General features: G+C 42.2%; 1 protein-coding gene across 5 annotated transcripts in view; it reads left to right on the forward strand.

Annotated features, from left to right (window-relative positions):
* Positions 1–26,617, forward strand: part of LARP4 (La ribonucleoprotein 4) — a 54,355-nt gene that overhangs the window by 5,744 nt on the left and 21,994 nt on the right. For 3 of the 5 annotated variants that reach the window (XM_032782295.2, XM_032782296.2, XM_075061115.1), the window contains exons 2-9: positions 6,510–6,657; positions 13,295–13,450; positions 15,474–15,549; positions 17,055–17,191; positions 19,233–19,336; positions 21,189–21,299; positions 23,837–23,890; positions 24,563–24,772. In XM_032782295.2, the coding sequence (XP_032638186.1) occupies positions 6,510–6,657; positions 13,295–13,450; positions 15,474–15,549; positions 17,055–17,191; positions 19,233–19,336; positions 21,189–21,299; positions 23,837–23,890; positions 24,563–24,772 (996 nt within the window). The remainder of the gene's footprint in view (positions 1–6,509; positions 6,658–13,294; positions 13,451–15,473; positions 15,550–17,054; positions 17,192–19,232; positions 19,337–21,188; positions 21,300–23,836; positions 23,891–24,562; positions 24,773–26,617) is intronic. The other 2 variants (XM_075061113.1, XM_075061114.1) reach the window with 2 other exon arrangements.

Here is a 26,617-nt window from a genome sequence, read left to right on the forward strand (position 1 = left end):
TCACCAAATGAAATTAATGGGCAGCAGGTTTAAAACAAATAAAAGCAAGTTCTTCTTCATGCAGCGCACAGTCAACTTGTGGAACTCCTTACCTGAGGAGGTTGTAAAGGCTGGGACTATAACAATGTTTAAAAGAGAACTGCATAAATTCATGGTGAGGAAGTCCATAAATGGCTGTTAACCAGGATGGGTAAAGAATGGTGTCCCTAGCCTCTGTTCATCAGAGAATGGAGATGGATGGCAGGAGAGAGATCCCTTGATCACTCCCTCTGGGGCATCTGGCATTGCCCACTGTCGGTAGACAGATACTGGGCTAGATGGACCTTTGGTCTGACCCAGTATGGCCGTTCTTATGTTCCTATGTTTCTAATATGTCAGTTAGTCTATAAGGTGCCCCATAGGACTCTTTGTCACTTTTACAGATCCAGACTAAGATGGCTACCCCTCTGGTACTTGGTATTGTAACTTGAAAAATTGTTGGTGCTAAATATATTACCTTTCCAACCTGGTGTAGGGTTAGAACTGTTGATAGAATGAACTGTGGGCATGTAATAGTTTGATGTCTGTGCAGAAGTACGTTCCGTGTCTCTTCGTTGCAGAGCCTGTATTTGTGTAGATCATGCAGGGCCAAGCATATTGTTCACATTAAATAAACAATGTTAGTACATTGGAAGAATGCTTTGAGTTTCTCACAGTACAATCACAACTGTGATTTGATATTTCTAATTTGAGTTTCAGCAGCTTTACTTCACCTCAGTGTTCATTACAGTCTATAATTCTGGTTATGACATTACTCCCTTACTGGGAAATATTAGAATTGTATATTTTTAGCTATTTAAACTGTTGGGGAAAGTTAAGAAATGTAATAAAGCAATCTCTCCTAGTTGGTACCTCAGTGATGTTTCATAGCTGTAGAGACATGGTAGCATGAATGGAATATGCCTGAGTAGTACCATTCAGTGTGTAAGGGCTTCCTCCTTCTCTTTTTGTCGCAATAAGACAAAACTCATGCAGGCTTATATGAGGGTTGTGACACAAGCAGTTAAAAAAATCTCATACTCCAAGCAGAGTATAATCAATCCGTAGATCTGCTTGTTGGCCTAAAAAGTGCAGCATACATGGTGTGCATTATCCTGCATGCCCCTCTCCTGGAAAACCTTGTCGTCATAAAGACAAACAGAATCTGGTTTTATCTAGCACCTCTTACGTCATCTCTTAAAAAGTGCTTTACAAAGTAACATGAGCCAGATTTTGGCAGTTGGTAGCCATCTTGACTAATGGAGAAGCCATTGTGTTCAGTCAAATCAGCTTTCACACAACTGTTAATATTATAACTTTATTTTCTGAGTTTCCTGGCATGTTCAGGGTACTTGCTTATTTCTAATTCCTCCTTAGTTGACAACAAGATGTCCAGTAACAATGAGCGGAAAGGAGCTCTGTTTGGGAATATCAGCCATGGTTTATCTGCTTCAATGCTGCGTTACTCTTTTATTTCCAAATAACTCAGAAAAGGGCAACAGTCTTCCAGAAAGAAACTTGATTTGCCAGCATCTTCTCTTCTCCCTCCCCCCCCCCATGCAATAAATGTTTCAGATTATTCTGCTGAGGAGAGCTGGGTTTTATTCCCAGCTCTCCCATAGATTTATCATGTGACCTTTGTCAAATCACTGTTTTTTCTCTGCCTCAGTTTTCCCAGCTGTAAAATTGACAGTCTCAGCTTAAGAGGTCTGCTATATAAGTACAAAATATTTGTTCCTAAAGGGGAGCCCTAGTCTTGCGCTCCCAGTCTGTTGCCAAGGAAAACACTGATGTCACAAATTCAGCATTATGACTTCACTTCAGGATAAAGTAGGAAGAGCAAGTATCTGTTAAACAAAATTCTTTTGAAGAAGATACCTAGCAGGAGAAATTATTAAACGTATATAGGAAAATGATCAGAGGTTTAAGTAAAACTAGTTTGGCTTTCACAATTAAGTCTGTCTTTAGAGAATTTATTGAAATCCCAAAGAAATACAGTGCTTACATTCCAGGATACCATAAGTGATGTCGGTCAACTTTGTCCAATCTCTCTTAAGGAGAGTTTATTATTTTCGACTCTGGAAAGGACCACAGACTGAAACACAAAGCTTGAGTGCTCATGTTTAGGTTTTGTGAGACTAACTGCAAAACCATTCCATAAGATAAAGTTTTTATTTCAAGCTGAAATGGTAACTGAATATGCTGGTATCTGATCCCCTCTGAATTTCTCACATTCAAAGCTGAACAAGCCTACTCCTTGGAGAGTTAAAGCAGACAAACGGTTAGTGAGCAGGTGAAACTGGATGTAAAGCTTCTTAGTGTTGTTAAAGGCATCCTCTGTAACTGACCCTGGCCATGTGCAAGGAGTTCCAGTACTGATATTTCTCTCCATCAGTCTAAAGAAAAGACAGATGTCATACCTAACATTGAAAGTATCCTTAACTATCAACAATCTGTCTCCAGATCAGAGGGAATTCCTGGAATGACATACTGGCTGCTATCCAGAGCATGTCTTCTGGGAATTCTCTGGTTTTGGATAGCTTCCTGGTAGACTTAATGTTCTGTTGAGCAGAGCTTTCAAGCAGGCCAACTCTGTCATTTTGTAAATATTAGTTTTACTGATCATTGTCTCGCTGCAGTGTCTTAACTGCTTTGTGAAAATACTTCAGTGGACTGAAACAAAAAGGCTTCATGTGGTAAATGCGACCAGTAGTATTTGAAAAACAGTACTATTTGTCTATCAAGCTCAGTTGAATAAGCAAGAGTCCATACTGTAAACTCTTTGCTAAAAAGGCATTGGATGGGGTGGAATGAGAGTACTTTGGCTTCAGAAAAACTGCATACACTGGGAGCTTGATCGTGACTCTTCAAAGTCAACGGAAGTCTTGAGACTGAGTTCATTGGGCATAGGGTTGGGTCATAGAGTACAAGATAGTACCACAATTAGTTGCTTTTTGGATGTGGATAGATCTGACTGCAGACTTCGTTTATTAGCACAGCCTCTCTTCTGAAAGTGAGACTTGAACAACAGAGGTAGGAAGCCCCATATAAAAGAAGGCAAGATGTGATTCCCTCATCATTTTACTACCTGTCATTTTCTCCGAGTTCTTTTAGTGTTTAGTTGGAAATGGACATTCAGGTAGAGTCTCAATTTAAAAAATAAACTTGGCTGTTGCTTTGTTCCTCCACAGCATTACCATCTGAAGTCTTGCATCATGGCAATGAGATGAATGAGGCCCTCTTTTAGCCAGAACTCATCCTTGGAAATCAGGGAGATAGCTTGTTGAGTATAATATCTGATGATCCAATTCCCTGTCTAAAAAAGTGTCCTCTAGATTAAATTTTGGCATATGTGCGGTTTATAGAATAATCCCAGGCATGTTCGCTATTCTGGCAGATAGTTTCTTTCCACTTCTGAAACGACCAAAGAGCATGTATTTGGTAGCATGCATGACCAAAAATCACTGATGCAAATCCTCACAGCTGAGAGATTAGGCACTTGCAGTCCTGGCTCCATGGAGGTTGGAGTATCCATGTGTTCTGAGCAGAGTGGATATACTCAAAACAAACCAGTTTCAAGGCTGGTGGTCTTCTGCTACAAGTCCATTTAACTATATGGGGGAGAAATCATTCCCCATGCTGACAGCTTGTTCTGTTTTTGGTGCTTGGACTCTGGATACTACAGTAAGCATATTAATAAAGTTGCAAAACCTTTGTCTGACTTGGAAATGCTCCTTATAATTTGAAAGCTTCTGAAAACATACCTTGCAAAGTGATCTTACTGTCTGACTTCAAGCACCACTGTTTGGCATGTTGACTTTAGAAGCTTCATCCTCTTTACAAACAGCAACATTCATGTGACTGGTTATTGAGAGATGAGACACTTACGTATGTGTGAAAATGCTTGGATGTTAAGGTCACAATACACCTGTCAAGTAAGTAAACATTATGCCTGTCCTACCTGGGGATTCGCTGAGATGTACAGATGATGAGCTAAATGTGGCCGTGTTGCTCGGTTTGGACTTGTAGAGTTCATAAATCCTGACTCGCGCTCCTGCTGTAGACAGGAGCATACTGCTTTGACATTGACTTCTACATGTGTGAAATACTCTATTTGGCTCTTTCTGAGGTCCTCAAGAGTCTTATTTCCTTCTAGGGGAACAGTTGGAATTAGGGTTGGAAGAGACTTCAGAAGGTCATCTAGTCCAGTCCCCTGCTCAAAGCAGGACCAACACCAACTAAATCATCTCAGCCAAGGCTTTGTCGAGCTGGGCCTTAAACGTCTAAGAATGGAGATTCCACCCCCTCCCTAGGTCGCCCATTCCAGTGTTTCGCCACCCTCCTAGTGAAATAGTGTTTCCTAATATCCAACCTAGACCTGCCCCACTGCAACTTGAGACCATTGCTTCTTGTTCTGTCATCTGCCACCACTGAGAACAGCCTAGCTCCATCCTCTTTGGAACCCCCCTTCAGATAGTTGAAGGCAGCTGTCAGATCACCCCACTCCTCCCCCCACACACTCTTTTCTTTTGCAGACTAAATAACCCCAGTACCCTCGTCCTCTCCTCATAAAGTCATCCCAAAGGATTGAGTAAGGAGGAAAATCTCAATACTGCACTCACGTTAACAATGTCACTGCTGCCGGTTCTCACTTTCCTTCCTCCCACTCCTGTATTCTTCTGCCTGTCGTTCATGAAAGCGGAAAACTTAGCTGTGACTCTAACCAAACTTGATACTTCTAGTTCTAAATTCTTCTTACCTTGAAGTATGTTCTCCGTTTTCCAGAATCAGCTATGGCAATCACTGTCCCTCCCTTGACCATAAACCTACTGAAAACGTTATATTTTTGGGACATTGTTACATGTAGCTTAATGGCATAAACTTATCTTATTTTCAATGTATAAGTGCTTTGGAGCTTTGTATGAACCTTGGCAGAGATAAATAGGATTATTCCTATGACTAATTAGACAGTTTCCTTATCCTTGTCCTATTTTCAAGGCACAGTACTAAGCTACTCCTTAATGCCAGAGACTCTAGAAGCCTAAACTCTGATACGTCCAACTTCCTGATTTTTTTTGGATTGTGGTTCTTTAGGGGAGGACACGCAACTCTCTCTTCCACTATCATACTGTTGGCATGAATTAAGACGGGCATCTTTAGTAAATATTTGGTGACAGTTGATTTTTGTGTGGGTGGGTTTTTTTTGTTTTGTTTTTTGTTTCTTTTTCAAGGAAATTTTTGATTGGGAATTTTGAGGTCGAGGCTCTTCCATTTCTAACAGCTGGAGGAACACTTTCAAACCCATTCTGATTTTTTTGTCTTGGAGTTGTGGTGGGGAAGGAGAAGTGTGGAAAGAGGTAGTAATGTGGCAGCAGGAATATCACTGAAACTCTTGGAAACCATTGCAGGGTTTTAGGCTTATTTGCAGTTAAACTTACTGACATAGAGAAGATGCCTTAACAGAGAATTGTAAGGAAGTAATTTTGTTTTCCGTATAACCTCTTTCAGACACTCGGTATTGGCTTCCTTTGCTCCTTCGGATATGGTATCTATGCACTAGTACTCAGTTTTGCTGCCTTCCTAATTTCCTATCTCTTGAAGTCATTGTGCATCCCATAACTCTGGACTGGGGGATTTGTTGCTGCAGGAAACTTTACCTGTAAATATTTGTTTTCCAGTCACTGAACGGGAATATCTCCCTGAGATGCTCAGCACTTAAGTAGCTATTCTAATTTTTTTGTCTCACAGTATCAAAATTTAACCTCATGGGAGTTGTGGCAGGCTGTGGCTGAGCAGAAAACTTTTCCAGGTGCCACAATAAATTTCTCCCTTTGTTTCCTACTCTGAGTGGGAGAGATCTGCTAACTGTGACTAAGGGGCAGAAATGCTTGCAGAAAACAACTTTATTCTTGCCTAGCTGACAAGTGGCTCTTTGTCAGGGCTGAGCTGCATGGCTGAACACTTCTCTCGCTCCACGCACACCACAGGTTTCCTGTCTCCAGAGCACAGTACCGTATAATGGGCTACCTTCCATCCCTCTCAAGGAAGCGGTTGGAATGGGGAGATTTCCCCCTCTTTTGCCAAAGGGGTGGAGGATTATGGATGTATCAAAATTTTGTGTAAACCTTGACTTGTCAATCTCATGCATCTGGCCCCTTCCCTCTACTTGCAAAAAATCCCCATACTAATGCCCTTGCCCTCGTCACTGCATGGCTAAAAATTACTCAAAAAATGGAGGTAAAAAGGGAGAAGACGGCCATCATGGAATGGGAAACAAGATACTATAAACTGTCAAGGGACTTAATTTTTCCATTAGTCTGACTTTTGTCTAAGAACCTGTTCTCTCTTGGAAGGTGAAAGTCTGTTTTCTGTCTCTTTGGTTATTTAACTGTCTTAAAGAAAGCACTATGCCAGGCTGTAATAACTGCCCTAACTACTTTCTCAGTCTTCTTGGATTTTTTTTGCAAATAATTTTACTTTTGTCTCTTCAGCAGGTAACATCAAAAGGTACTGGCTTAAATCCAAATGCAAAAGTGTGGCAAGAAGATCCACAGGGAAGCACTGAAGCTGCACCAGTGACCAATGGCACTGAGCATTTGTGGCAAGAAACAGCTGCTGCACTGGGAACTCATAGTGAGGGTGAGATGTCTAAACGCAAATGATGACTTAATCCCTTGCTTAGTTTGGATTGTGCGTATTCTGTATGAACCTAAATCCAGCAGTAAGAAGCAACCAATGTTGTTGTCCTTGAAAGAACAGCTCTAGAGGCTGATGTAGGAGCCAACATGGGTTGAATATGACAAGTTTTCTGAAGCCGTTTACTGCCCATTAACTGCATCAGTAAATAGTAGGGACTGCAGAAAGGTCTGATCTGAATAAACTTTAGTTTAAGACTCTGAGTTGGTACCAAAAGCTGTACTGAGGAAGAACAGGCAGGATATGAAAAGTAATCCAAGAAGGGAACAGTATGTTATGGCCCCCTATAATACTTAAGAGGCCCGATGATGACCAAGTATCGCGCTACGAGGGAAACAAGCTGCCAAATGTGCAGAAATGGATTCTATACTCTGTCTCCACCTTCCCCCCCCCCCCCCCCAGTTTTGATTATTTCTTCATTTCTTGCTTTGTCTCTGCTTTTTCTCACCATTGCTGCACTTTAGTATATACTTGACCCTGTGAACGGAAAGATTATGAGATCTGAGGACCACACACAATCCAGATAGATTATGGAGCTATTCCACAGTTACACTTCAACTGGATGTATGCTGCAGAGCAGTTAAAAGGCAATTGCTTGCTTAAAGCTTAGACTGTACTTGTGTAAATCTTTACTAACTTTGTTAAATCTACCTGTCCATAAGGTGGGTGATAGTGTGTGTGTGGTTTTTTTTTTTTTTTTAGTTTATTTATTTGTAAAGTTCAGGTGGTAAAACACTTCTGGGTGAATCTGTGTCCATATGCAAATGAAGGGTTGGTTTACACTGGGAACTGATGCTGGCATAGTTACATCTCTCAGGGCTGTGAAAAATCCACTGAGAGATGCAGGTATGCTGATCTAACCTCTGAGATGGTGCTAAGTCGATGGAAGAATTCTTCTATAGACCTAGCTACCACTTCTTGAATAGGTAGATTACCTGTGCTGACAGGAGAACTTCTCCCACTGGCGTAGGTAGTGTCTACAGTGAAGCGCTACAGCAGTGCATCTGCAGCTATGTAAGTGTAGACAGACACTGGCAAATGCCTTTTAAAATCTTAGGATAAGTGAAGAATCATCTGGTGACAGGAATCTTACTCCTCTACAAATCAGTAGCTCTTCCAGCATGGGTCCTTTACTGAGCAAAACTTTCCATTCATGGCAGCCAGTCATTTTGCCTTGATGAATTACACTATAGTCTTGAGTGTTGCTACTGCATGTAAATTGGATGTGATTTAATCCTATAAACTGAACACCAGCTCTTTGGTGCTAAGAAATAAATTACCATGACTGACTTCATGTTTTTTCTGTTCTGACGCTACTTAATTAGCAGCTATATGTGCCACCATCTTATCTTTAAACAGCTTTGAATATTGGCCTGTTCCTGTGATATAAATGTCTTGTATAAACACGCACAATCATCCTGCTTAAGCTATATTGGCATAATTAAAGCTGTGCAACACCTATAGTGTGAAAGTGGTTATAATGATGAAAGTACATTTAAACTGGTAACTTCTCTCAGAAGTTGTAATGGTATAATTCTTAAAAAAAAAAAAAAAAAAAAAAAAAAGGAAAAAAATATGAACCAATATAATTATGCTCATTTAATAACAAATAAATAAAACCCCCTGTAGACCAGGGATGTGATGGGGAGTAAGATGGAAAAGCTCTAAGGAAACAATGCTCATGTTCAGCTTTTCAGAAATTAAAATACATTCCTGTCAAATATCTGGCTAAAGGGGAATAGGAAGGTTATGAATCAGTCTCCATATTAGCTGCTGTATATCAGTACCTTGTGGGAATGCCTAGCCTTAAAGACATCTGCTCACCTGTTTTTTCAGGTGAGAATATCCCTGGGAAGGAAAGGCTTTGCTGTCAGTGTATCAGCAAGGTCTAGCTTTGCTCTGGCATCATGGAGTCTCTAGACAGCTGCTAGAGAAGAATAAACACCACATCTCCTTAGTCTAAAATTGTCCATTTGTTGTCAGTTATTTGAAGTTCTCAGTCTGAGTGTAGCTAAGTACCAGGTGACTAAGTCCTGCAGAGGAACTCTACCAACTCCTATGGGATGGATGGCCAAAGGTGTCAAGCCAAGAGTTCCAGGTAAGTGGTAATAACTGGTGAGGTCACTTTTCCTGCAGAAGGAGGCACGTAGTAACGGAACACTGAGGTTTCCTTCACTGCATTTCCCCGACATTGCTTTGACAGAGTCCTGGAGATCAGAATACACTTTGGGTGTATGCTCAAGGCCCTGTGCTTCTGTTATCTCTCCTGGCTCCCTGTGCCCCACTCTCTCCTATCCTCTCTGGCAGAGCCATTCAGACAGATTCTCCAGCTGGTCACAGCACAGGAGTCTTTCTGGTGCAGAGGGATTCTGTAGGAGAAGGTAGTGTAGGGTGGATTAATGCTGCATTTGAGTAGGGGAAGAATATATGCAATTCTCTAGTCCTTCTCGCATGACCTGCTCCCTATCCTTGCTTTAGGTTTCTCTGCAAATGTGAGTGACCCCATCCGCTTCCCCAAATCCCAGGTCCAAAAAAAGCTAAAATTCAGGTGAAAATCGGTAAAAACTCGCATGCTTTTCCCACCCAAAAACTAGGAAATTTATGGGGGCAAATTGGTAAATACCAATAATAATAAAAGGCCTCGGGTTAAGTGTGGCAACAGTTTAAAAAAATCTGGTAAGAGTTTTTAAAAATTCTGCTCCCAGAACAAGTGTATTCATTCTTTAGCTCAGTGCAAGAACCATGTCTTTAAGAACCATAACCTTTAAACTAGATTCGACGGGGACAGGTGAGCAAAGCCCACAGGTAAGTGGGGAACATGAAGACCTGGGAGATGGGTCGGAAACAAGAGGGAGTGTGGGCTATAATGGCAGAGAGAAAGGAGGGTCAGGGCAAAACTGGGAGGCAAGATCAAACCAGTATCTTAGATGCCTATATACAAATGCGAGAAGTATGGGTAATAAGCAGGAAGAACTGGAAGTGCTAATAAATAAATACAACTATGACATTGTTGGCATCACTGAAACTTGGTGGAAATAACACGATTGGAAGTTGAACTATGATGGGTATAGTTTGCTCAGGAAGGATAGACAGGGGAAAAAGGAGTAGATGTTGCCCTTATGTATTAAAAGATGTACACACTTGAACTGAGTTGGAGATAGAGCATAGGAGACGGAAGTGTTGAGAGTCTCTGGTTAGGATAAAAGGGGTAAAAAACAAGAAGTGGTGATGTGGCAGGAGTCTACTACAGCCACCTAATCAGGTGGAAGAGGTGGATGAGGATTTTTTTAAAACAACTATCAAAATCCATCCAAAGCCCAAGATTTGTGGTGATGGGGGACTTCAACTATCCAGATATACTGTTGGGAAAATAATACCACAGGGCAGCAGACCTATCCAATAAAGTTCCTGGACTGCATTGCAGACAACTTTTTATTCAGAAGGTTGAAAAAGCTACTAGGGGGGAAGTGGTTCTAAATTTGATTTTAACAAATAGGGAGGAACTCATTGAGCAATTTGAAAGTAGAAGGAAGCTTGGGTGACAGTGATCATGAAATCATAGAGTTTGCAATTCTAAGGAATGGGGGTAGAAGGGAGTACAGCAAAATAGAGAACAATGGATTTTAAGGAAGGCAATTTTGGTAAGCTCAGAGAGCTGATAGGTAAGGTCCCATTGGAATCAAGACTGAAAGGAAAACAACTGAGAAGTTGGCAGTTCTTCAATGGTGACACTATTAAGGGCCCCAAAAGCAAGCTATCCCGATGGGTAGGAAAGATAGAAATGTGGCAAAAGACCAACCTTGGCTTAACCACGAGAATTTGCATGACCTACAAAATAAAAAGGAGTCATATAAAAAATGGAAACTTCGATCAGATTACAAAAGGATGAATATAGCAAATAAAAACACACGGGAAAGCAGGAGCAAGATTTAAGAAAGGCAAAGGCACAAAATGAGCTCAAACTAGCTAATGGGAATAAACGGGAGATATAAGACTTTTTATCAATACATTAGACGCAAGAAGGAAGACCAAGGACATGTAAAGGCCCACTGCTCAGCTGAGGAGGGAGAAACAGTAACAGGAAAACTTGAAATGACAGAGATGCTTAATGTTCTTTGTTTCGGTCTCACTGAGAAGTCTTCAAGGAATGTTAACATAGGTGAATGCTTATGGGAAGGCGGTAGGTTTAGAAGATAAAATAAAAAAGAATCAAGTTCAAAATCACTTAGAGAAAGTAGATTTCTGCAATCACCGGGCCTGATGAAATGCATCTAGAACTCAAGGAGGCAGACTAAGGAGATATCTGAGCCTTAGCTATTATCTCCTTGAAAGTGCATGGGAGACGGGAGAGATTCCAGAAATGGAAAAAGGGCAAATATATGTCATCTAAAAAAAGGAAATAAAAAAACCCAGGAAACTCAGACTAGTTAGTTAAACTTCTGTGGCCAGGAAGATAATGGAGCAAGTAATTAAGTAATCATCTGCAGACACTTGAAGGGTGGTAAGGTGATAGGGAATAGCAGCATGGATTATGTAAAGAACAGATCGTGTCAAACCAATCGATAGCTTTCTTGTAGGAACCAGCCTTGTGGATAAGGGAGAAGCGGTGGAAATGTGGTATACCTAGACTTTAAGTAAGGTATTTGAATATGGTCTGCAGATATTCTTATCGATAAACTAGACAAATACAATTTAAGATTGGGCTACTATAAGGTGGGTGCATAACTGGCTGCGATAAGCGTACTAGAAGAGTGTTATTAAGGTCCCAATCCCTGCTGAGGTAAACAAGTGGGTTCCGCAGGGGTCTGTTTTGGGACCGGCTCTTTTCAATATCTTCATCACGACTTATAGATGTTGACATAGAAAGTACCTTAATAAGTTGGGCGGAAGATACCAAACTGGAGGGATTGCAACTGCTTTGGAGGACAGAGTCATAATTCAAAATAACCTGGACCAAATTGGGGAAATGGTCTGAGGTAAACCAGATGAAGTTTAATAAAGGCAAATGCAAAGTGCTCCACTTCGGAAGGAACAATCAGTTTCACACATACAGACTGGGAAGAGACTGTCTAGGAAGGAGTACGGCAGAAAGGGATCTAGGGGTTACAGTGGACCACAAGCTAAATATGAGTCAACAAATTGCCTAGGGAGGTTGTGGAATCTCCATCTCTGGAGATATTTAAGAGTAGGTTAGATACATGTCTGTCGGGGATGGTCTAGACAGTATTTGGTCCTGCCATGAGGGCAGGGGACTGGACTCGATGACCTCTCGAGGTCCCTTCCAGTCCTAGAGTCTATGAATCTATGAATTTTTGTAAATGTATAGTGAAAAGGTTTATATATAAACATTCAATATCACAGAAAAACTAGTGTAATTTTATTTTCCAGTGGAAGCAATGTGTATTAATTCGCAGCAATCATAAGCAAATATTTGCTTGGCAATAATAATTCCAAGGTTGACTCAGATTTTCTGTTGTGTAGCATTGAAGAGTTCTAGACAGTTGAAATAATTAGGAAGTAGAAGGTTGCCATCTTGCTACCTCAAAGAACTTAATCTAATGATCTCATCCTGTGAGATGCTCAGCACCTCCAACTTCCACGTGTCACTGAGAGTTGAATGAATTGGCCATTTAACTTGCAGTTAAAGTTGCAGGATCCAAAGCTCATAGAAGCCAGTGGACTTTGGATTGGGTCACTGTTTCACATAGTTCAGGAGTATCTAACTTTAAATTCATTAGCTGGCATTCTGTGTGAATTTGTTTGAAGCCTGTTTGGTCTTACTTTGGATAAGAGATCACCTCTTTGTTATGGAATGTCAGACTTGCTTAACACTAGAATCCACCTCATGAATCCAAATCTAGACAGCATTAAGATTATCAAATTGATATTTAGATTATAGGTTGGTAAAGGATACAGAGCGTGATCGTCAAATAATTGAGACTTGCTAAATTCCTGAAAAACAGTGTGTGTAAGCTCAAAAGCTTGTCTCTTTCACCAACAGAAGTTGGTCCAATAAAAGATATTACTTCTTTAATAAATAATTTAAAAAAATCTTGGTGTTTTCATGTTTATCTTTTTGAATGGCTAAAAATATTTCATACTCCTTTATGCTGCTTAAAAAAGCTAAAGCATATTTCTCCAAATGTGCCTTTACTTGTCTTCATGCTGTTTCTTCTGTACTTAAGTGCATTTCACTAATAATGTCCTTTACCGCTAATGCGACTTTGAGTTGGTTAATGAAAGTTATGGTAGGCCTGGAAAAGACCTATTTGATCAGAGTCAGTCCTTCTGCAAGTAAACTTTCCCATGTTCCACTCCAACCACATCAGATACTAAACTGAAACTACACTCTATTCTATCCCAAATTTTCCTGTTTTCCAGAAACATTGAGACACCAGTACAAACAAGGGAAACAAAGAAAAACTGCCTATATACAAAGAAACAAACTAAAAAATGAGTCTTTCAGTTACAATATTCTTTGGTGTTCTTTGTAACAATGTCAGACAATGCATTTTTCAGATGGAAAATATTCTTAAACTGATGTGTCGTTTCTATTTACTGGGCATGTTCTCTTTGCCAGGTAATGTAGAGATTGTGGAGGATAGCTGCAAGCAGTATGAAGTGATGTATTCTCCATCTTGTGAAGCTACAAGAAATGGCACTGGTATTGAGGAAGCAGCTGCTAATGGAATGGCCCTGGCAACTGAGGATCTTGGATACCAAATTTATATTTCTGGTGAGTGTTCAAGCTACAGTAGCATTTTATATTCTGTGTTGTCTTCAACTCTTATAGTCTTAAGGGATTTCTCACTGTTCACGCACCCAGAATGTGATCTGCCTTTTTTTTTCTAGACTTTAAGTCCACAGCTTAATGCAATTGCTCATGCTGTAAAAGCACAAATGCTGTCTTCCCTTCATCGGTTATCACTTATAGCATAAAGAGCCAAGGCACTGAACAAAGCAGAAACAAAGCTGCTCTGTAGAGTTTACAAGTGGAATAATTGTTATTGCAGGACTATTCATCTTACTCTAATACATAGTATACAAGAGAAACAAAGTTATGTAAGCAAAGACTAATAGAGCCTCTTAAGCTCAAAATACAGGTCTTCTACTGCCTCTGCAGCCTTAGAAAATTACTTTTAATAGCATTGCCAAGGACATTGCTAGGGAGTAGTATTGGAGGGCAGAAGAGAGTGTGGTATAGCTGGGACCGAGACTTGAAGAACCCTTCACAGTGGGACTTCAGGGTGGAGCTGCAGGGAGGGAAGAAGGGAAGCAACAGGTATCTGAGATCCAAAAGACAGTGTCCATTCACTCATCAAATAGAAAAGTTCCTTAACACTGCTGTGATATTATCCTGTGAGCAGTGTGTTGCTTTTAATAAACTTAGCCTTTGCAGTGAATAGGACTTTATAAGATTTCTCAACCTTCTTTATCTAGAATCAAACCTTTTTCTGCAGGATAACAGTGTCTTATGCACTCCCCCTGAAATGAATAGGATGTGTCCAAGATCTTGCTTTCCTTTGCTTACAATACCCTCTTAGGACGACATCTCATGTGAAGATGTTTTTTGCATGCATGGAAACTTTTTTTTCCTGCCATCATCTAACCCAGAGGAGTTGATTCAGTGGTGGGTGGAGTGTAATGTGTGTATACACTAATTTGTGCACCCCTTTTGGTGTGATAAGACTTCTGTGAATGCAAGTAAACATTTCTGTTGGGAAGGAGGAATAAACATGGCTTTACTTGTTTCCTTGGATTTGCATTATTGATGATGAGAGAAATGTGCTCAGCTCTGAGAACAGTGTTAATTACCTGCTGCGGTGTATCAGGTGAGCTTATGTTCATCTCTCTCTTTGGTGATCTATGGAGGTTGGGGCAGGGACTTTTGGACCACATTCTGAATGAATCCTAGTGCTCTGGTCACCAAGACAGCGAAGTTAGTGTGTGTCTCCCCAGTAACCTGCTGCGGGAAGGTTCATGTGTGTGGTTGCATTTATTACATGGAACAGTCTATAACACGAGGAGAAAGTTTACAAAAATCATATACAAATAATCCCACTTTCATCCTGCATTTTCATTAATTGATTTTAAGATTGTCATTGCTGTTATGGTGGGAAACGGTCTTATGTGTTTGAAACTTAGTTTAGATTTTTCTAGTGAAATCCAGTATGTCCATATCCCTTTGATGTTGACGTAAAAATGAGTGTGGAGATTAGTCTGGTCCTTGTGTCCATGTCTTGAAGCCTTTTAACATTTGAGCTACAATCAAAGAACTGCATTTGTATGTGCACAAATGTCTGAACAAGTACTATGTTTGTATGCGCAATCAGTATTCCCTAACACACAGGTTTTAATTAGTTACTTGCATAAACATCAGAGTGGTAATTTATGCATATGTACTTTTGTCCACATAGTTCTAAAAATGTGGTCCTTGTTTTTTAAAGTCCTCTGAACGCTAACTGGTCTTTAAAATGCTCTCTTAAAGTTAAAAGTTTTCCAGTACTTTGAATCCTCTCAAAGATTTCTGTTGTCAGGGGAAGGGATCCAAATGGGCAAAAATACATGAACAAATAGGTCAACTCAAAATGATAAAACAATTGGAGAGCCGTATATCTCAGACTTCCATTCCTCTCATATTATACTGGAGGATATTCAGTTTTTTCACTTTTTGCACAACTAAAATTCACTTTTGAATTATGTTCTGGGTTACACGATTGGGATCCAGTGGGGGTATGCTAATTTAATGCCTCTTTCAGGTGAAGGCAGCTCTGCCGTGTCTACAGAAGACCTGAAAGAATGTTTGAAGAAACGACTCGAATTCTGCTTCTCACGGTATTGTGTGAAGAATTCATTCAGCATCTATTAAATGCTTTGTGAAAGTTGCAGCTAAAGGACCCCATGTTTTGGTTACATATGTCCTATGCTCTGGGTCTTACTTTTTTTTTTAACTGTGAAAAGGAGGTTATAAACCAGGAGATCAGAGGTCAAATCCTGATCTCACTTGCTGCTGGGGTAGCAGGCAGTATCTGAGTAATGTATTCCGCTCCAGGGAAGATGGCATTTTGTCATGTCAGGGCAGCCTCCTTGGGTCAACTTGTATTGGATGCGGGGTATGTATATACATCTGTAGGAGATCCTTTTAGCATGAAAGATTCAGTTACTGTGTTTTGCCTTGAAGCCACAGGGTTAAAGTTTCAGGTCTTGATCTTGATTCTCTGCTGAACTAGGCCAGCTCAAAGACCTAGATGGATAAAATGAAGTACTTCTGTGGAGTTGGAAGCTAGGGAAGAATGTTATTCTCCCTCTAAAGAGGGTTATGGAATTAACTGCTACTTGTCAGGGGTGGTAGGATGGGTGTATCCTTCATCTAGGATGTAATCCTTTGAGTAACTGATAGTATAAGTGCAAATGGGTGCAACTAATTTTGCAACTATCAGGTCAGCTCCACTAGTAAATCTGGTTATGCCAGGTTTGATTCTGGCCCAGAGTCTAATGGAAAAGCAAACTTGGGAACAGGCTACACTCTGTGGAAAGCTGTTAACAGAGACTGCCGACAGGAATGCTCTCGGTTTACAGTGCATGTACAGCCTGTCACGTTCATATAATGGCTCCAAGCATTGGTTGCATTGGTCATTTGTAATGCCTAAGTTGAGATCCTCTAGTTCTGCTGCAGCTTGTCTTTTCTCTCTAACTTTGGACAAGAGCTAGAAGTGTTGGAGCTGAACCAGCTCAGCTGGCCCTGCCAACTCCATCTGACAATGCACACCTGCAGCTCATTTCCGGAAACTATCTAACCACTATTTCTTCCAACAAAGTGCTGGGTGCTGTGGGAGGGGTTCCAGAATGCAGTGGTCCAAAAAGACCTGTAAGTGGTGCTGTGTGGATGTGCCACAATAATTCTGTTGGTGCTGATTGGGACCGCTGAAACATTGCAAGGGCAAAGAAGCCAGCCAGCCATCTCCTACAGAGCCTGACCCTGCAATGTTGTCCTTTGTTTAGTGAAGACTAATTTTCTTCATTTCACAAATCTAGGAGGTTGAGGCTGTTTAATTGCATACTGGTAAGTAGCTCCTAGGGATGGATGTTGTACAGGCAGGATAATACGCCAGCAACTTAGCCTCTGACACCTTTCAGCTGCCCTTTCACTTTATTTTCATTGCCTTGATTCTGTTTGCATTTATTCCCAAGAGTGAAAACCTGTGGGAGCATGTGCAACTTGATTAGAATGGCAGTTATTTTGGTTTTTTAAATCTTAAAACGGTAGTTGTCCTATCACTCCAAGCTTTTTTCCTAACGCCTAGAATTTGCCTAAAATGTATATTTTTATTCTCTTCTAGCGAGAACCTTTCTAAGGATCTTTACTTAATGTCTCAAATGGACAGTGATCAGTTTGTTCCAATATGGACAATTGCCAACATGGAAGGAATTAAGAAGTTGACCACCAATATGGACCTTATTCTTGAAGTGTTGAGATGTATGTGTCTTTTTTTTTTTATATTAAAATCTTTTCTAGATCAGTAGAAAAAATGTGCTGCTGAAAGCTCTAAATACAAGAAGCTTTCAGTTTTAAAGAAACCAGTTGTATTCTTCTTTCTGTGGGACTGGTCTCTGGCATCTAGCTACCGATTTTGTTCATGGAAAAATTGGGTTATGATTAATTCTTCTTGGAGGAAACCAAGCTGTCCAAAGCAGATCCATATAAGAGTAGCTACCTCAGTCTCTTGTAGCTTGTATTTAGTAAACTTCCTCAAATTTGTCTTGAAAGAAGGAGCTTTCATGAGGACTGAGTTTTGTTAACCAAAAGCAAAAATCTTACTCTCTGAATGTAAAGAATGACAAGTCTGCTCTTCCGACTTAATGTAGAAAGTTCACTGGAAGGCGTAGTTCTCCTGTGGTGCTGACTCTGCATATCACATCTTCTGTAAAACAGTTTTAATCTACTGCTTTGCAACATTTACTTGGAATCCATAAATGTTTTTCCATGTTCCCATCTAAATTTCTCAGTAGGACTCTGCTTAAGAATTTCAAAAAGCTAACTCCCTTCCCTGAGTTCAAACCAGCCCCTTAGTCTAATTTGTTGTTGTCTTTAGTTTAGTTTTGTAGGCAGAGAAACACTGAATTGGAATGGGAGGCAGTATCCATTTCCTTTTGATGTGTCCATGTAACATTGAGCTATGTTCACATTGATGGAATAATAGATCATTTAAGCTCTTGCACTCTATCACTTCCCGCTTCCCCACCCCCTCACAAGTGGAGAAATGCCTACACTTAAGATTTCTCTCTCTTATTATTGACTGCTAATTCAAACATCTGTCTCTTGTTAGGAGCCAAAGACACAGATTTTACAAGATTTGTTTATCACTCTCCTGGAACTCTCTCCCTTCACATGTAAATGAGACATTCAAAAACGTCAGCTCTTCCTGGTGCATGTCTGATGCCAAGAAAAACCCCTAAAATTAATTTCTGTTCAATTGAGAGCATGTTTTTTCTGATTCTTTCTTTCAAAAGTACTGAGTATCCACAACTCACATTTGATTTAGGGAGTTGCAAGTGCTTAGGGCCTTTGAATATTAGGAAAATGTGTATATTGCATTGTGCAGTGCACGTGTAAATGAATTCATGACTCCAGATAATTCAAAAACTCATCATTCAGTTACTCAAACTATCCACCAACATCTGCCCAGAAGCAGGTTTGATGTGTGATCGCTGTTTAAAAAAATAGCTGCATAACATTTTTTTAGCCACAGTTCATGGTCTTACAATACAAGATTAATTACATGATTTCCATTGTTAATATTGAGAATACACTCTGGTTGCCCATAGCTAGTCAATAAAGACCTTGTGGTGCCAAAAGACCTGCTGACTTCACTGTGCGAGAAGTGCAGATTTTTTCCTTAGTGGTATTTGTTTCTGAACTGAACAACATGAATGGAGACAGGCACCTATTATAAAAATAAAAAGTTCAGTGCCAGTTGGGGAAAATACTATTTTTGGTGAAAGCTTAAATGCCTAACTACCAAATATGATTTGAAAATTTAGGTTTTACTTTGACTTTTCACACACCTCTGCCTCTTACCTATTAAGACTGAGATTCATCACAGCTGGTTTTGTCTATAATCTCTACAGGCAACTAAAGAGATGTCAGGATCTCTAACCGTATATGTAGGCAATGAAACAGTCATGTTTCTTCCCAAATTCAAAGCACACTTTACAGTCCGCCTCATGCTCATTGCCACTGTTGGTGTTTTCTGATATTTGAATTCTAAACGTTTCAAATTCTGAATCTGTTCTTCCCTTTGTCTCTTACTTCGCTACTTTGAGGATAGGCTTCTGAATTGTTGTTTCAATATGTATACATGGACCAAGTTGTGAAAAATTAGATCCTAACCAAAGGAGATCCTTAATGCCTGCAAATATGTCAAAATATTAATTGATTTGAATCTTGTTGTTGACTGTTCTGTGTGTATTGCAGCGAGTCTTACAGCTACTGATGTCCAATTGTATCTTAATTTTAGCTTCCTCTATGGTACAAGTAGATGAGAGAGGGGAGAAAGTAAGACCAAACCATAAGCGATGCATTATTATTCTTCGTGAGATCCCTGAAACAACACCTACAGAGGTAAAAAATAATCTCATGGTTTACAGTAAGTATATTGGGACTTGAAACATAGCTCTTTTTGTTGCAGCTTGAAGCAATGTGCTTTTTAGAAAACTGACTGGCAACTTAAGTTGCAGATAAAATTTAATTCAACTGAATGATGTTTCTTATAAACAGCTTCTTGTCTTTTCTTTCTTGAAGCAATGTGAAATCCAAAGACCACATCTCTTTCCACTGATGTTCTTTTCCATTATGTTTTTAACACAGTAAAATGCTCTTTTGTTACATGAAATCTATTCTCTTCCACTGAAGACTATGCAGTTATCTGAGCTCATCTGGAAGACAGGTTGAATTGGTTTCCTTTCAGATCCAAAAGTGAGAAATCAGTCCAGAGAATAACTTGGATTTCAGGCCAAAATTTTCACAGCAGGCACTTTGCATTAAGTCAGAAGGTTGTTTTGGCAGATACAAACATTAATAAACATTTCTTATTCACTGTGATCCAGTTTGAGCCAAGCTCATTATGATGATAGAAAGGGGATAATAAAATGCCTGCTGATATTTGGCTGACAGAGCTGTTAGTTAGTTTTTTTTTTTTTTTTTTTTTTTTTTTAAGAAAATTTTAGAGCTGTAATGTGAGGCATTGTGTGGTAGTACTTTAAATTAGCAATACTAATGCAATTCTAGATGAACAGATTTGTCCTTGTAAATCCCTGAAGTCTGTTGCTCCTTTTAAAAGCTGTAACCCATTGTGACACCAGCAACTTCTTGCAAAACTGTTACTTTTCTGGAAGTTAAGAATCTTGCTTCAGAAGGACCTCTGTCAAAGTAACTTGGCTAACTTGAAGCCACAGCGGATGAGGCAGTATCTTTTATTGGATCAACTACTGTTGGTGAGTTAGACAAGCTTGTGAGCCGCACAAAGCTCTTCTTCAGGTCAGGGAAAGGTACTCCAACTGAGCATCACAGCTAAATGCAAGGTGGAAACGATAATTTAGCGTAAGTAGTTAATGCATATTCTAAGGTAGAGTACATTGCATACAACTCGAAGCTAGTTATTCATAAAGCTTCCTTGCCAGCTTAATGCTGCAATATCTTCCTTTATCCCATGGTCCCCTCACCAAAAAGCCTACTATTTTTGGTTTTGTTTTTCATTGTTTTTAATCTGGGTAGCTCATGAGTGTAAGACTGATGTTATTCTCTTAGAGAACTCCACAGATGTACTTGTCATGTAGGTAGAAATCTCAAAGAATTAAACTTTCTAAAGTCACTTTTGGGCATCTTATTCTCATTACAAATGTACCTATATGCATGTCTGATATTATTGAAGAAAACTCAATGTTGCATAACAAAACCTAAGATTGTGTTGTGCTCTGACATAGGAGACCTGCCTGCTTACAGTTCCCTTTCTACACAGATTGGCAAGGCTTGAGTGCTGCTGCATCAGCTGCATATTCAGCCCCCTTGGATGGGTGATAGGATTTTTGTAAGAAATGCTTTCTGCTGATTAAGAGCAGTTCTGAAGGGCATTAGTGGGGATCTCAGGGTTTGGAAGTGGAAAATGTTATCTGGGAGAATGCATGAATCAGCACATAAACCAACATATCCATGTTGTATCTGAAGAAATATACCAACTTTTTAATGTTTGGCACTGGTCCAGCTGAAGATACAATCTAGCAATGAGAGAGAGAGAACGTGGCAGTTATATGCTCCTACTAGGAGGTTGGACATATTCCTGGCTACAGGATGAGCCTTCAATAACTCAGGATGCAGGACAAAAACTTCCCCTCGTGGGGAGTGGACGTTAAATGTCCCAGTTGGTTTGCAATGATAGTTTTGGAGACCCAGTCCTAACAAGTTTCCTTTTCTTCAGGAGGTTAAGGCGCTGTTTAAAAACGAAAACTGTCCCAAAGTGATAAGCTGTGAGTTTGCTCACAATAACAACTGGTACATTACATTCCAGTCAGATACTGATGCACAACAGGTAAGACTCCATTCAGTTTGAAGGACAATCTCTATCCTTTAATTGAACCTTCCCTGTTTTTCTTGGGAACAGCACATCTGGTGCATGATAAAATATATGCCAGAAGGGAGAGTTAGTTTAATTTATTAATGTATGCAGCCATAGGTGGGAGGTTATATGGGCTTGAGGTGCCCAGGCTCCAGCAATATTCAGGGCTGGGGGCCCTGCTCCAGCAACATCTGGAGCTGGGTCTCTCCCCTGGCCCTACCTGGATCGGGCCTCCCTCCCCCCCGCCTGCCGCATCCCTGCCTGGAGCAGGTGCCCAGCCCCGCTGCCCCAACCCCGCGTGTCCCCCCTGCGCCGTCCCTGCTGACAAAAAAGCAGCGTATGCCTCTCCCCTGCTGCTCGTACCCCGGCAGAATGCTGTCCTGCTGGCCAGGGTCCTAGTGCCTGCATTCACTAAGGGGAAGCGGCTGCACTTTACCCTATGCTTGCCCTAGCCTGAGCCTCCAACACCCCAAACCCTTCATCCACCTCTAATTCCTCTGCCCAGCAAGCCTCATTCCCTCCGCACCCTAATCTCTGTCAGCCTGAGCCCACATCTGACCCTCATCCCTTGCACCCTAATCCTCTGTCCCAGGCCTGAGATCCCCCCACATCATGCAACCCTTCATCCAGCTCATCCCTCAACACCCTAATCCTCAGCTCATCCCTCCACACTCGCCTAACTCCTCAGCCCCAGCCAGAGCCTCATCGCCCCCACACCCTGATCTCTGCCCCAGACTCTGAGCCCCACTGATCCTTCCCAGCGTCTGAGCCCCACAGCAGGAACCCCTCATCCTCAGCCCAACCCTATACCCCCGCACCTGATCCTCTGCCCAGCTTTGAGCCCCCCCGCAGCATGAACCCCTCATCCTCACCCCGCAAACCCTCTCCCCCACCCCTGTCCTCCGCCCCAGCTCTGAGCCCCGCCCGCCCCCCCCCCCCCCCCCCCCCCCCCCGCGCATGAACCTATCATCCGCAGCCAGAGCTTCACCTCCGGGACCCTGATCTCTGGTCCAGCCTAGCCCCGTCTTGCATCATGAATCCGCTCATCTTCGCCCTCACTGGCACTCCCTTTAGTCCAAACTCCCTCCCAGAGCATGCACCCCCACCCCTTCCTGCACCTCCACCCCCAGCCCAGAGCCTGTACCCAAACTCCATCCCAAAGCCTGCACCCCTCACCCCCTCCTGCACACTACCCCTTGTCCCAACCCAGAGCCTGCACCCTGCACCCCTCCTGCACCCTAATCCCCAGCCCAGGACCTGCACCCCAGACCTTCCCCCCCAAACCCCTCCCAGAGCCTTAGGCAGATGGGGGTGGAGTTGGGGGGGCGGATCCTGGGCACCACCAAAATTTCTGCCAACTTGCCACCCATGTATGCAGCACCTATTGCCTGGAGAGCTAGGAGCTTATTTACAAAGTTGAATTCAGTTTAACTGATAGAGAAATTCAGGTGATTAGGGATGACTGCTGTTCTTGGACTACATTTCTACTCTCTGCCTCTTTTATCACGTGTGCTACTTATATTTGGTCTCTTTTACTACTCTTGACAAATAATAGTGTCTAGTTAATAGAAATGTTGTTGGATACTGGATCTAGTATCCTGTATCTGAAATGCTGGCTTTGTTTAAACTAGAGCTAGTTGAAAGGGAGAACAATCTACATGGGCATCACATTAATTTCAGTAGTTCTTCCAGTTGCACTGTTGGGACAAATGGGTACAACTGGACTTTTATAGAAAGCTTAAGAGTAATACATGAATTGTTTCTGTTGAAAACTCTCTTCTCAAATGCACATCCTGCTGCAATCACCACAACTAAACCTTGCAGTTTTGTGTTACTGCATGAGAATCTGAAAGCAACACGGTATCGAAATTGCCTGAACAGGAAAATGAAACTGAAGCTTTTATTCATTGAACAAGCAGAGAAGTGGGCAGTTTTAAAAAAAAGGCCAAATCAGTATCCCTGTAAATAACTTGATGGGCAATGATCGATCGATCAATCAATTTATTTATTTATTTGCTGCCATAGGGAAAAACTAGGTGTTTTGCAGTGAAGGCAACGTAATATTACAAACCAGGGTTTGACTTAGTACAAATTCTCCCTTTTGGTGTGGTTTCTCAATGTCACACTCAAATATTGAAATGCCATTGCAGTGGCACACTTAAGGGAAGCACTCTTCTGTTTGACCCTTGCAACAGAGATTAAATATTTACTCTTTGATAGCAACATGATATGGTCATGTCTGTGTTTAGGATTTAAGAAAGATGGATCAAGGCAGGAAGATGTGTGCGCTAACACATTGCAGCTTGGTTTGCATGAGGCACCACAAACTGTTGATGCTCTGAATGACACAATGGCTTTTCCTCTTGTAAAATTTGTCATAAACTTATCAAAATATAACGCCACTTGAATTCAGGCCTAGCTATGTTTATATTAGTCAGTTTCTAAAGACTGTCTTTGAAGTGCATTTTTACCAAAATGATCTTTCAATAAATGTATTTTTATGTACACAGGCATTTAAATACTTAAGGGAAGAAGTAAAAACTTTTCAGGGCAAGCCAATAATGGTAAGACTCTTTTTATTTAATATGGATATGGGGAGATTTCAGGAAAAAATCTTAGATCTTTTTCTTTGGCCAGCACTGTAAACTTACTAAAAATTAGTTTTGGGGTGTGTGTGTGGGGGGGGGGGGAGAGGATACTTTCGGCTTCCAAACTGGCATCCTTGTTTGTAAGACTCAGCAGGGGGAGTAAGGACTTGGATTTTCTTCATTTTGTAGAGCTCGCTCCTCTAGAATGACATTTAGACAACCTGGCTGTGCAGTGTGGGGGAAGCTTGCCCTGCCTGCTGCTCTTGGTCCTGTACCTAATCTGCTGAGAAGTGAGGACTTCAGTTCCTACAGCTGTCAATCAGGCATCTTTCACAGCACTGACTTTTGCTTAAATTCTGAGTTAGTCTCAGATTATAGAGGAGTTATTGCCACAGAAGGCAACATAAAGTTTAAAGCTTTGAGTGATCCATTGGTTTAAGATACCCACCCTTTATTTTAGCACTTTATTGTAAGAAGGGATAACCAACACTGCAACATAGTCTGTCACACAAAGTTTATGCTTGTAGTCAGCAGTTAACCTAGTTTTTCCTTACTTACATTATAATAAAAATAAGAGAGAAAAAACTCATGTCTTTCCTTTTGCTCTCCCCATATGGCACACGTAACTTGGTTTGATCTCTCTTACAGGCAAGGATAAAAGCCATCAACACATTTTTTGCTAAAAATGGCTACCGGGTAGTGGATTCCAGTGTATATACTCAGCCAGTTCAAACACAAGCACAGTTTGCCTCCCCACTGTTTATGCAGCCTGTATATAGTCCTCAGCAGTACTCTATTTACAGTATTGTGCCTCCGACTTGGTCTCCAAACCCTGCACCTTACTTTGAAACACCACTGGTAAGTAACTGCTGCCAGTTTTCATAAAATGGGAAGGTTTTTGTTATCAGCAGTGATGGGCAATACATTAGGAATATTGTCCCAAAAATCTACTCTGAGAACTTGAGTAACAAATTGGCTTGTGTTGATTGGGTTGACCTCTCAGTCTTGCAAGAGACATGGGTCTGGTCACCACTTCCATGTGTTTGTGGATTACTGACTGTTGGCTTCAGCTGGTGATGGTCCGGATCCAATAAGATAAACCTCTGAAAGGCACCCTGTCCTATCACCAGCATCAGTTAAATCTCAGGGGCCTCTGGTGTAAACTCAGTTTATCCCAAGCAAACCTGGGGAGGTGGAGAGAGATTTTCTTGGCTCTTCTTGAACAGAAAGATCATGAGACTGAAGAGGCTTTACAAACTATAGACCAGGGGTCGGCAACCTTTCAGAAGCGGTGTGTCGAGTCTTCATTTATTCACTCTAATTTAAGGTTTCCTGTGCCGGTAATACATTTTATCGTTTTTTAGAAGGTCTCTCTCTATAAGTCTATATAGTATATAACTAAACTAGTGTTGTATTGTAAAATAAACAAGGTTTTCAAAATGTTTAAGAAGCTTCATTTAAAATTAAATTGATCTTATGCTGCCGGCCCGCTCAGTCCGCTGCTGGTCTGGGGTTCTGTTCACCTAGGCCATCAGCAGGCTGAGCGAGGCCTGCGGCAGGGACCCTGGCTGGCAATGGTCCGTCAGCCAGAACCCCAGACCAGCAGCGGACTATGCGGGGCCAGCAGCCAGGACCCAGAGGGCAGAGAGGGGGCTAGGTATGGGTGGGGGTGCCAGAGTAAGGGTGGGGGGATGAAGGAGTCAAGCAGAGGGCTGCGTGTTTATGAGGGAGGTACAGGGCTCAGGGCAGGGGCCTGAGGGGTGTGCGGGGCTCAGGGCAGAGGGCGTAGTGTGTGCGCGTGTGTGTGCGCGTGCGGGGGAGGGTTGGGGGTCAGGGCTCAGAGGAGAGGGCTGGGTGACTGCCCCCCTAAGAACTCCGAACCCCGCTGTTCCTTGTCCCCTGACTACCCCCTCCTGGGACCCCTGCCCCCCAGGACTCCACCCCCATCTAAGCCTACCTGTTCCTTGTCCCCAGACTGGACCCTACCCTCTACCTGTCCCCTGACTGTCCTGACCCTTATCCACACCTCCATCCCCAAACAGACCCCCAGGACTCCCATGCCCCATCCAAGCGCTCCCCCCTCCCCTGCCTGCCCCAACCCCTCTCCACACCCCTGCCTCCTGACAGGACCCCCAGAACTCCCAACTCATACAACCCCCCTAGCTCCTTGTCCCTTGACCACCCTCCAGAACCTCCCACCTAACTGCCCCCCCCGGACCTCCTTGCTCCGGTCCCCTGACTGCCCTGACCCCTATCCACCTGCTGCCCCCTCACAAACCCCAGGACTCCCATGCCCCATCAACCCCCCCTCCCCCGCTCCTGACTGCCCCATCCAGAGACCCCCACCCCAGCCGCCACCCTGGATCTCACCCCCCTCCAATCCACCCTGTTCCCTGTCCCTGATGCTCCCACCACGTATCCAACCCTGCCCCCCCAGCCCTGGGCCCTTTACCTTGAGGCTCCACACAGACCCAGACACGCTGCTCTGCGGGAGCACACAGCTCCGGCCCTCAGAGCACTGCACACGGCGGTGGCAGAGCTCCAGTTGAGCAGGGAGCATTTATGCGTCTCCGCGGAGCCAAACGCTGCCTCGCAGGAGCGCGCAGTCCCAACCTCCAGAGTGCTGCGTGCGGCAGCAGGGCTCCAGGAGAGGGGAGAAGGCGAGGGAGGGGCCGGCAGCTTGCTGCGCTCAGCCCAGGAGCG

Source organism: Chelonoidis abingdonii, chromosome 26 (genome assembly GCF_003597395.2).
Source record: "Chelonoidis abingdonii isolate Lonesome George chromosome 26, CheloAbing_2.0, whole genome shotgun sequence".
NCBI lineage: Eukaryota > Metazoa > Chordata > Testudines > Testudinidae > Chelonoidis > Chelonoidis abingdonii.